This window comes from Colobus angolensis, unplaced genomic scaffold (genome assembly GCF_000951035.1).
Source record: "Colobus angolensis palliatus isolate OR3802 unplaced genomic scaffold, Cang.pa_1.0 Scaffold10, whole genome shotgun sequence".
NCBI lineage: Eukaryota > Metazoa > Chordata > Mammalia > Primates > Cercopithecidae > Colobus > Colobus angolensis.
The window spans coordinates 19440962-19453023 of record NW_012110919.1 but is presented as its reverse complement, the minus strand read 5'-3'; the positions used below and the strand labels follow the sequence as shown (position 1 = coordinate 19453023).

Sequence of the window (12062 nt, the reverse complement as noted above, 5' to 3'; positions counted from 1 at the left end):
TAGAGGATGAGGCTGGGCTTCAGCCAGTCCCTCATGAGCCCGGTTCAATGCCACCAGGGGTTTGACATTTCCCAATCATCTCAAAGGCTGGCACCTAGGTTCAGATAAAAATACTTATTTCCCCAGTGCAAGGGGAAATGCACCATAAGAAGAGAGAGTAACTGGATGGGTAGATCCCTCTGATGGAGTGCAGCCCAGGTGGAGTCTTTTCCCAGGATGCCAAGAGCACTGGGGACCCTTGCACCTGGTGCCCACAGCCAGGGACACTGCTGGTGTCTGTCCCAGTTGTTTGCATCACAGTGGATCTCACATACAAGTCATCTCTGTATGGGAGTGTGCATGTCTGACTGTGGGCATGTGAAAGCTGAAGCAAGCCCAGGGTGGTCTTTGGGGTCCTTCGCCCTCAGGAGTCACCCCTGTATCCTCTAAGAGCATGAACCCAAATAATTGAAGGCACTGGAGCATCACTCAGGGCCTGTGGGTGGCACATATGCATCTTCCTCTAGGCTTCCTTGGCCAAGCGCGCTGCCCTCTCCCCTGTTCCCAAGCTGGGCACCTATCTTTTGGGCTCAGTCCGCTGATGGGTCATATTAACATGCATCTCCAGATGAGCTTCAGGGGACCCACCCTGACCCAGAGCCCCAGGAGAGGCCTTCCATCCTGGCACCACACCAGAGAGCCATGGCATTTCCCTGGACTGACAGGCTCAGGGTGAGCCATCCTGGCTGAGGAGCAGAAGACTTAGTGATTAGGAAACATGAATTCTCATTCTGACTTTGTTTCTCCTCTCTGGAACTCAGCATCTTCAGCTGTAAAACGGGGAACTCTCCTTCACATGGCACCTCTGCCCTTCCTTGTCTTTGACCATGGGCAAATTTCCTCTCATTTCAGAGCCTCAATGTTCTCATCTCTAAAATGGGTGCATAAATATTGGGTGAATCATTCAGAGATGGACATGGATAAACTTTGTGAGCTACAGGTACTAGAGAGGGGGCAGTCAAAGGTCTGTCTCCTTACCTGCTGTCCTTAGACTGAAAAGAGGGGGAGAGTCATGTGGAATCCCTAGGCTGGCATTTCTCCATGTGATTTCTTCCAGCCTGCCTAGATATTAGGAGGCCAGAATAGGAAGAGGAAGGAAGTCTTTGTAGATCCAGCTCTGCAGAGACTGGCCTCCCTTTGACATTTAAACACCTGCTAATGAGTCCCTGACTCTCCCAGCTTAGAGAGGAGGGCTAAACTGAATGCTCTGAATACCAAATAAGGTGAAATTTTTAGAGGACTTAAAGGGCCCGAGATGGATTAGAAACTACTACTGTGCACCTCTTTGGGCAAGATGTGTTCTGGGGGTGCGGTGAGGGATAACAGTTTGGGACGTCAGCTCCAGGAGCAGTTAATCTCCTGGGTGGAAGGCATTCCTGAAGTCTGGCCTATTTTACTTTGTGAGGAAACTGCGTGAAGTCACAGAGGGCTTCCTGATGTCCAGCAGAAGGTTTGAAGAGCTTTCCAAGTCAGGAAGGGATTGGTTTAGCTTGACACCCAGGGACCTGGGGAGCTCTCTGGAGGCCATCTCCCTCTGCAGGTGGCTCTCCACTGTCTTGGTGATCTGAATGCAGAACACACATGGTAGCCAAGACATTTACTCTCCCCATTTCCCTCATTTCCTCCATCTGTAATATGGGTCACCTGGCCCTCCCCTTCAGTGGGTGAGAGACTCTTTCATCTCTTATGTCTGAAAATGAAAGGGAAGTGGCAAGGGAATCCCTTGGCTTCCCTGACACTCTCCTGTGGTATAAAGAATTCTGGATTTCCACAGCAGTGAAAAGATGCTTTCTTGTTTGCAAAAGGCTCTGGTGTCCCGAGGAAAGGGCCTTGGCTCTAAGTCAGACAGGCCTGGGTCAGCTGCTTATTGAGCTGTGTGCCATCGGGCAGGTGTCTTCACTTTGCTGAGCCTCAGTTTTTCTCATCTGTACGTGAGGATTGAGGATTGTCGCATCTACCCTGCACAGTTGGGGTGAAAGTCCATGCGATGGCATTTACAACAGTATCTGAGACGTAAGTACTCAAACCACGCCACTTCGTATTCCTTTCTCCATCACTTGCCCGTAATATATGGAGGGTGGCTAGAACCCATGCACTGTTTGCTGTCAGTGGTCCATTAATATGCCTGCTGTTGGCATTTGCCATTCCATTATAGGCTGATAGTGACCATGACTCTGCCTTAGGGCCTGTGAGGGACAGGCTGGGCCTGCCAGGGAGTTAATCTCCCCAGGAGCCACCCTCAGCCAATGATGGATGAGAGTTGGAGGAAAAAAAAATACAGCAGCTTTCTGCTCCTCAGCTGAAACACGTCTGAAGTTTGTTCAATACCATCCCCCAGAGCTCTCCAGTGGGGTTAAGCTTCCATTGTCCTTACTAGAGACCTGCTTTGTCAGGGACCCTGTATTAGCTTTCTTCTCCATCTTACCTTTCTAGTCCCCTATGGGTGCATCTTGGCAGCACCTTCCAGGTAGCCAAGGTTCACATCCCTGTTTTGGGAGAACCCAACTTAAAACATCTTGGATCTTTGAGCACTTTCAATTACAAGGAAAATCCTTGACAGATTTCAGGGCCATTGCTTTTCACAGCTCATAGTCTATGTGAATGGTACTCCCTGGAGTCATGAATGACAACAGCAGTAGCCCTGGATGGCATCTTCCTAATAATCAACCTTTCTAAATAATTGCCAATGATGGCAATAATAACAACAGCTGTTTACTCTATGTCATTAGTGCTAAGTATGTTGTGTAATCCTCACAACAACCTATGAGGTGAACAATATTATTATCCTGTTTTATAGGCAGAGACTCAATTACTTTTCCAGGTCACACAGCTGATAGGGAGCAGAGCTGGGATTTGACCCCAATCTTGTTTGACATCACATCCTAGTTTCCCATCTCCTTACTATCCTGAAAAAGGTCTGCCCAATTTTAACAAGTTGCACTCCACAGACCCCCATGCCAGCTACCTGAATTTTCCAGAAATCCTCTCAGGCCCCACAGTGGGAGTCCAAGGATTGCAAAAGCCCATGCCCCACATTCTGACAATGTCAGCTCTGCATTGCCAGGCTAGCTGGGATGGTACATGACCTCAGCAGCTTGGGCTTTTTACTAGCAAGAAGCAAGCAGAGCAACTGTTCATCAACTCCCTTTGCTGGGGGCAGACGAAGAACAGCCCGGAACCAGCTGCAAGTGTCTCTGAAGTCCTATCATCTCTTTGTTCTGGAGCTTCACAAAAATGAGGTAAATGTCACCTGGCATCAGCTTAGAGGCAGCTGTGGAAGAGTTCTCCTTGGTTTGAAAGAAGCCACCACCCCCTGGGTAATTAGGCCAAGCTCCACTGCATTAAAGATGCTGGTGAGGAGGAAAGGCAGTGAGCTGGAAGCTGTTAATGGCTACCTAGCTACCTATAATCAGAGACAGATTGAATTACACAAAGAGCCTAACTGTCCAAAGAGAATTCAAGCCAGCTATTTTTAGACATTACCAAAGGCTCCTGTGGGCTGTTGGAAATTCAAATCGCTTGAATTGGGTGCTTCTCGGAGTGAACTGGGGAGTTTCCATTAGGAAAAAGCTACTCTGTAACAGGCGCTGTGCTAGGTGCTTTCTAGTCTTTTCCTCACTCGGTGGCCACAGAAATTGTGAAAGATTGGGATTGTCTTCATTTTATAGATGAAGCACCTGACGCCTAGAAAGAACGAGTGGCTTGACCAAAGTCAATAGTCAATACACCCATCAAATGAGAGAGTGGGGATAGAAACACTATGCCTGATTCCAAAACCTGCATTGCTCCCAATATTTTCCTGTCCAATGACCTAGATTTTGCTTAGGGGAGAAGAGCAAACCAATTATCTCCCATCATGATGCAGAAGAAGAAATATTTTCTCTCATTCCCTTGGCCCTACAGAGAAGAGTTCATGGGGTCCCATATGAATTATGAAATTCGGGGCTCCCAGACCTACAGCAAAGGGAAGTAGAAGAAGCCTCCAGGCCTAGCAAAGAAGGAGCTAGACGTGGTCCATTCCAGCAAAGGTGACTGTTCCCTAATCATCTGAGGGTTTCTCTCAGCAGAAGTAGTTGGAATGGAGGATCAGTGAACATAAAGCAAAGCACTGCACAAAATTCTCCTTCTAACTCTGGGAGACAAAAAAATGCCAGAATTAACAACAGTACACAAAATCCACCATGTAAATTGTGAACCATAAATAAGGTATCTATTTTTTCAGTGATAGTGTAAGCTTCATAATGTCTCCACTAAACTAGGAAGGAAAAAACAAAAGGAAAAAAGTGCAGATCCGTGGGAGAGGCTGGTTTGCCATCATTGGAGTTTTAGGCAGTGCTAAAGGGTGGTCAGCACCATGGACAGACACCCTTGGGACTCAGGAGCCCCGTTCTGATGAACTTTGCAACCCAAATCTTGCAAGAGTCTTTCAGGCAAATGAAATTTCTTGCAACATCCCATAAAGCCATAATGTTCTCAAATCACCAGCAGGTCTCTACCCCCGGGAGGAGAGCTATACTTGCTGACACATTTAGCAAACTGCTGTGAAAAATGTAATCTGACCAAGAAAGAAGTCCATTTCTCAGTTCTTTTGTAACAAGGGCAAAGAGTCCATGTGCCCGAAAGTCAGTGTCAAGGCAGAATAGCAGGGTACCTGCAGACATTTGCTCTGCTAACCTTTTAATGCTCTCACTATTATGGGAGCATTCCATCACCTCACCTCAGAAACACCTAGGCTGGCATCCTGTGCGAGGCAGATGCCCCACCAGAATGGTGCTTGGGAGATAATAAGCTTCCTTTAGATCTCTCCAATCATTAAGAGTTCTGTGCCACCGCTCAGGAAAACACAATTAGGACACAGTGTTAATACCAACTAATGACTCTACAAATGAAATCTGGTTTCTGCCATAGCTGTTTGCTGGAGCGTTCACTCATTTCTCTTGCCTGATGTAATACATGCCAGAGTTGTGTGCCAGTGACTTGGAAGGCATCCCTTTCTGACTTATTTGTGTACAAAGTAAATCCTAGGCATAATCCTAGGAAATCGAAGATGCCACTGAGTCAGAGCAAAGACATTGCAGTTTCACATTGCCTAGAGTCTGGAAACAAGGTGAAAGGAGGGATCGGGGTCAGGGAAGGGAGGAGATGAGCTGGAGCCAAGGAGTTCCCCCAAAAGAGAGAAGATGGTGTTCTGAACCAAATTCCAGGGTCAGGGTGTCTACATCACTGTGGCAAGTGGGTACCCTAACTGGGATTCATGGACCTGGGTTCCAGCCTATGCTCAGTCCCTAAGAGGCACAGTAGCCTTAGAAAACCCATGCCTGCCAGTCATTTCCTGCAATAGGCACCAGGCTTTTGTGCTCTCTTTTATTTGCCTAATTCCTCTCCAACTGCTTAGTGATTTGTCTTGAGTCTGAGTATTCTCCTCTTCTCTGCCAGGAAACAACCTTTCAAGCTTCTCATCAAATGTCCCCTCCTTTATCGAGCTGCCTCCTCCTTTATGGAGCCTCCCCCAGTGCTGTTCAATTTAGCCATTTCTATTCTCTGAGCCACAGTTTCTTCAATGTAAAATGCAGACATTAGTGAAAAAGGTGCTTCCAACATAGCATTCAATACATGACCTTAGCTGACTCTGGGCTTTTGATCATGAGTTAGAACCCATGGCTGTCCCCTTCACCTGGAATCCTCTTAGAATGCGATTCAGCTCAAAAATTGCTCCCTTGGCTCTTGAAGACAGAGCCCCTGCAGCCCTCTGGGTCTCTGGTTCAACCAATCCTACTTGTATTGGGTCTGCACAAAATTATCCTTCTAACTCATGGTTGAACCAATTCCACTAGTATCAGGTCTGTTGCCCCATGAGATGGAAAGCTCCTTGAGGTCAGGCATTGTGCTTTACTGACCACTGAGCTTCTCCATACCTCATCCACAGAAGAGCTCATTAAGTGTTTTGGTTCAATGAATGGTTCCTGCACTCTCTTTGTATACCATGTTGCCAACTGGATTTGAAACATTGTCAACCATCTCTCTCCTTGTCCAAACTGCCTTCCTTCTAAGTCTCAGTCTTGGTAGCCTCGGGACTAATAAGGCTTAGATTTTCTTTTAGGGTCTCCAGCTGAAGGTGCTCAAGCTTCAAACCTTATATGGTGATGATTCAGAACAACAGTGATGAACTTTAGAGAATCCAGGACTCCACTCTCAGTAGAAATAAGTGTGTTTCTTCCTCTTGGACATAATACAAAAATGCTATTCTCAGATGGTACAAAGCACCACCCAAATAATTGTGCCACACAGAAGGGGTACGTGAGGGGTGCAGCAGCATTCCTGCCAGTAGCCCCCCAGCTGACCCATGGTCAGTGAAAGTGTTATTATGTAATACAAAGTGATCACAGCAGTGTGTGTGTGTGTGTGTGTCTGAATGTGTGTATGTGTGTGTGTGAGAGAGAGAGAGAAAGAGAGAGAGAGAAACAGGTGTGGAGAGAGGGAGGAAGAGAGATAGAGGAAGGTGAGGGAGAGAAAGAGGAAGAGAGAGGTGGGGAGAAGGAGAGAGGGGAGAGAGAAGGAGAGAAAGAGATATTGAGACTGTGTCCAGGTTATTCAGCCAACCTGAACATTAACCAAAAGGAGGTCTGGCTAGTGTCTGGCTAATGATATACACAATCCAATTCTTGTTATCTATCTCAGCTTCATCCACTAGGATGTGTTACTGGCAGCAGCTTTCCCTCTAAATATCCCTGACTTTAAGGTCATCTCTTCAGATGGTCCAAATGTTGCTATCAAAATAACATAAATATTGACATAAAGACGATCAGCTGTAAAGGTGATAAATCTGCCACTAAGTTAAAAACTCGTGATATTAGCAGCCAAACCAGAAAGCCACTCTATGAACATTCTCTGGCCTGGATTTCACGTGCTACCTCTGTCCTCTGCCCTCTGCCCTCCTAGGCCTTCATACCTGAACTGAGGTGACTATGGGGAGGTGGAAGTTGTGGTTCATTTGGAAAAAACAGCCTGTTTGCAAATTGACCACATACTCTACCCTATTGCACAGCAAAGCTTGAATGGAGCTTCAAAAACAAGGGATTTGAGGCTGAGCATGGTGGCTTATGCCTGTAATTCCAGCACTTTGGGAGCCTGAGGTGGGTGGATCACGAGGTCAGGAGTTCGAGACCAGCCTGGCCAACATAGTGAAACCCTGTCTCTACTAAAAATACAAAAAACAAAACAAAACAAAACAAAACCCAAAAAACTAGCCAGGCTTGGTGGTGGGAAGCTGTAATCCCAGCTACTTGGCAGGCTGAGGCAGGAGAATTGCTTGAACCCGGGATGCAAGGGTTGCAGTGAGCCAAGATCACACCACTGCACTCCAGCCTGGGCGACAGTGTGAGACTCCGTCTCAAAAAAAAAAAAAAAAAAGAAAAAAAAAATATATATATATTTGGGATTTGAAACACTGAACACATTTTCAAGCAAACAAACAATGAGTTTCTATAAACGATGAAATTCACATGGAAGAGGCCCTTCTCTGCGAACAGACTAGCTGTTAACTTTCTGCTAAAGCCACCCGGGTGGGCAGGGCTACATTCTAGACGAGATCCACAGAGGCTCAAAATGTGATTTGTGGACCAGCATCCTGGCATCACCTGGGAGCTCTTTAGAAATGCAGCATCTTGCTGGACCTGCTGACTTGGAATCTGCATTTTAACAAGATCTCCCAGGGGAACTCTCAGACACAAGCAAATCTCGGAAGCACTGGCCAGAGGGCTAGAGAAGCAGCTGTGGATTTCTGCTTCTGTCTTTGGACTGCATGGGAGGAGTAACCCCCAGAAAGGTCAGCACCCCCCATCTTTTGTCAAGCACATTAACTCTTCTCATAAGTCTTAAGGTCATCTGGAATTATGCTATGTGACCTTGGACTGGTTGGGGATAATAAACAACAGTAATTACCTGAAAAGGCTGTAGGGAAGGTAAACAAAATCAGGCCTGTAATTGGCTTAGGACAGTGCCTGACATACAGCAGATTATTGATAAATAGTTATTAGCTGCTATTAAACATTCCTCCCCAGTCCCCAGGAGGGGACTATGGTGGAACAGTACCCTCAGACAAGGAGCCAGCTCCTGTCCTCTTATTCACCCCCTCCTTCTGTTGGTTTGGAAATCGGAGAGATTTTCCAACAAGACTCAAACCAGAAGCTTGAACAAGCCAGGATGGATTCTCTCTTTGAAAGCATCAAGGACTCCAGAGTGGGTTTAAATTCTCTGCTGCTTACCAGCTTTGTGACATTGAGACTCAGTTTCCTCATCTGTAAAATGGGAATAAGTAAATAATAGTACCTATGTCAATGGTCATTGTGAAGATTAGATGTGCTATTCTACATGAGGCATGGAGAAAAGGACAAAGTGTTTGCTATTGTCATTACCACCGTCATCATCATTAGAGACAATCTGCTCTGAGAAAATCAGGATGGGAAGGCAAGGCTCAAGTTTCAACTCAGTTTCAGAGGGAGGAAGACTGGTGAGAATGAGGGATGCAGCTGGAACCAGAGGCAGCTCAGAGTGGGAGGGAGAGAGAAGCACATGCAGGACCATTCAAAGGAGCTGGGGCAAAGGGCTCTGTGAGGGACTGGGAGAGGCGAGGCTGGGGCAGGACGGTGGTGGCCTTGGAGTGATGGGGGGCCAGGGAGGGTACAGGGCAGACATGTGGGACTCTTTACTCTGGTGGGCAAGGGCTGCAGCCAAGGAAGGAGTAGCAGAGAGGGGCAGGGCAGACTCACGTACACCTGCGGGCCGACTCCTGGGCCAGCTGCAGCCGGTAGACAGAGAGGCGGTTGGCGCCGCCGCACACGCTGCCTCGCTCGCCCTTGCACTCCATGTCGCACTCTGCGTCGCTCACGTTCGTCGCCTGGATCTTGTGGCCGCAGTAGCACTCGGCGCCGAACTCCAGCCCGGCATACAGGTAACCCCTGGGGGAGGCTGCTGTCAAGCAGGGTAGCTGCCACCATGGAGACCCCAAGGCAGGGAGACTCAACGTGGAGACCTGGGGGATGGGAGGGCTCTGGGGACCAGGAGATCCCAGGGGAAATGGGGAGACTGCTGATGGGAGGTTGGGGCAACTGAGAGACCCCAGAGGACAGGAGAGACCTCAGGGTACAGGAGACCCACCCATTGTGGAGACCTGGGAGATGGGGGCCTTCGGGAGACAGGGGGACCCCAAAGAAATGAGATTAGGGAGGTAGCACACAGAAAGACCCTGGAAAGAGGGCAGGGGAGACCCTGAGGTGGGCAGGGAGACTCCAGGAGCTCTGTGAGACAGGCATGCTCCATGGGGCAGGGGCATCTGGGTCTGGGATAACGAGACCCCAAGAGGAGTCAGGGAGGCTACAGAGTTAGCCTTGCAGGGGGGCAGTGTGGAGGCAGGAAAGCCAAGAAGGAATACAGGGAGGCTCCTAGAGGACAGAGAGACCCAAGGAGGGGACAGGAACACCCAGAGACCATCCACCTGCCTTCATCTTCACCCTTCCACACCTACCCACACAGACACACCATGTCCATATTCACAGTCACCTGTACACACCTGCACATGGTACACCTGTCAACACACACACACCCCAGATCCTGTGGTCTCCCCTACCCCACTCTCTTTCTTGCTCTTCCCTTTCTGGAAACCCCATACATTCATCTCTCCAGAGTCCAGCTCCTTTATTCTTGGAAACATCACCCAGGAACGGTGCCTCCTTGTCCCTTGAGAGGAGCTAGGGTGAAGGGAGGAGGCACAGGGAGCTCATGAGGGAGGCAGGGACTCTCGCATCCCTCTGGGAGAGGACACAAATGAGCTCACACATTCACCAAGGAAAAATTCCTAAAAATAAAAATCCAGGCACTGCAAGGTTTTCAAGTTTTTCTGAAAATTTTCATAGTGATGGAATCCTTTCCTAAAAAGGACTCTTAGTGGCTACCCCACTCTGTAAACAAATGAAAAGAGCATTGCTTGCTGCGGCTCCAGGAGTAGGAAGGACAAAGTTGAGATGGAGAAAAACTGAGGTTCAGGGACACCCATAGAAGAGGCTTGATGGAGCACTTTTGCTCTTCTGCTACGGGAGGACACAGCAGCAAGGCACCATCTGTGAAGCAGAGAGTGGGCACTCACCAGATTCCAAATCTACTGGCACCTTGATATTGGACTTCCCAGCCTCCAGGACTGTAAGCAATACATTTCTGTTCATAGAAATTACCCAGTCTAAGGCATTTTGTTCCAGCATCCCAAACAGACTATAAGATGCCCACCATCCTTCCCTTGGCCAATTCTGCTGCAGTCACGGGCTCTCTGATCTTTAAACACACTGAGTTCCGTCCTGCCTCCAGGCTTTTGTCCTTGCCGTTTCTCTGCCTGGAACACTCTTACTCTGCTGTTTGCATGGTTTCTTTTTACCTTCCAGGTCTGGGCTCAGTCATCTTCCTAGAGAATCCTTCATTGACTACCACACTGAATGTTACCCCTCATGCTGGGCACTATCCCATTGCTCCATTTTATTTTCTTATGGCTCTCATCATTTTTGAAATGATCTTAGTGATTTTTAATGTAGTTTGTAAATTGCCTGTCTTGTTCTCTAGAATATAATATCCAGGAGGGCAGTGACCCTGTGGATCTTGCCCACCTATCCCAGGACAATGCCTGGCATATGAGAGATGATTAATACACATTCATGGAATGAAGGTAGACCATGATAGACACCCTGCAGTGGCTCCCCATTACCCTCCTGGTCAAATCTGGATGCTTTAGTTGGCTTTCAAGGTCCCATTTCACTGGGCTTTGGGCACCTTTGTGGCTTCCTCTCCTGACACTCCCTTTGTACCCTCTGTGCACTCTCATGCTGCCTACCTGAGCACCCTGAGTGTTTCAGTGTACTTCAGGAGTCCTGTCCTTTGAGCATGCTGTTATTTCTGCCCTACCTAGAAAACTCCTACTCATCCTTCAAAACCCAGCTTATGGTCTCACCATGATAACGCTTCCTAAACCCTCCACATGGAGCCCTCCATCCTTTCCATCTTCTTGACTTTCCTGCACCTTGCAAAGCACATCCACCCCAGCACCCATTATACTTGATGTTTCTGTACCCTGGTTTCATCATCTGTGGAATGTGGCTCATAACATTCCTGCCTCACGGGGTTCCTGTGAAGTTAAAGAGTTAATATTTGCAAAATGCTCAGACAGTGCCTGGCACAGAACAAGTGCTTTTTAACTATTGTAAGCTGTTGTTATTCTGTTGCCCAAGCCATTGTTCATGCCTCTATCTCCCCAACCAGATGGGAAGCCCCACTGAGGACAGGGCTGTGGATGGCTCATCTCTTCATCTCCAGCACCTGGAATCAGGTCTAGCACCCATGGGCAGTCAACAAATATTTGCTGAACCAAATTGAATTACATGAGTAGCTCTGACTCATCTTGGCTGTCACCTTCTCTGAGAAGTATTTCCTCTCACCCCAGGCAGCTTAGACCTTGTCTGCATGTCTAACTGCGATTATTCCATCTCAACCCTTATCTGACTATGTTATCCCTCTCTGTTTACATGTTTGTCTCCCCTTGCAGGCTCTTTAAGGCCAGGGGCTGTGTGGACTTCACCTCTGTTTCCCCCGCCCCCCTGCACACAAGTTTGACAGATAAGTTAGTGACTTCATGTTATCAAGGACTTGGAATCCTTTTCAAGTTGGAGAGGGTCCTGGGCTCAGGATTTTAATAGTGGGCTCCCTAGGCAGCTGATTACAAAGGGGGCAGTGTTTCCTAATCAAGAACAGCAGGGGCCGGCAAGGTGGCTCACGCCTGTAATCCCAGCACTTTGGGAGGCCGAGGCGTGTGGATCACGAGGTCAGGAGATCGAGACCATCCTGACCAACATGGTGAAACCCCATCTCTACTAAAAATACCAAAAAAAAAAAAAAAAAAATAGCCAGGCATGGTGGCATGTGCCTGTAGTCCCAGCTACTCAGGAGGCTGAGGCAGGGGAATCACTTGAACCTGGGAGGCAGAGGTT

General features: G+C 48.1%; 1 protein-coding gene across 3 annotated transcripts in view; it reads right to left on the bottom strand.

Moving 5' to 3' along the window:
• The window catches only part of WSCD2 (WSC domain containing 2), a 128653-nt gene that overhangs the window by 35757 nt on the left and 80834 nt on the right, over positions 1–12062 (bottom strand). For all 3 annotated transcript variants that reach the window (XM_011935702.1, XM_011935693.1, XM_011935708.1), the window contains one exon: positions 8812–8996. In XM_011935702.1, the coding sequence (XP_011791092.1) occupies positions 8812–8996 (185 nt within the window). The remainder of the gene's footprint in view (positions 1–8811; positions 8997–12062) is intronic.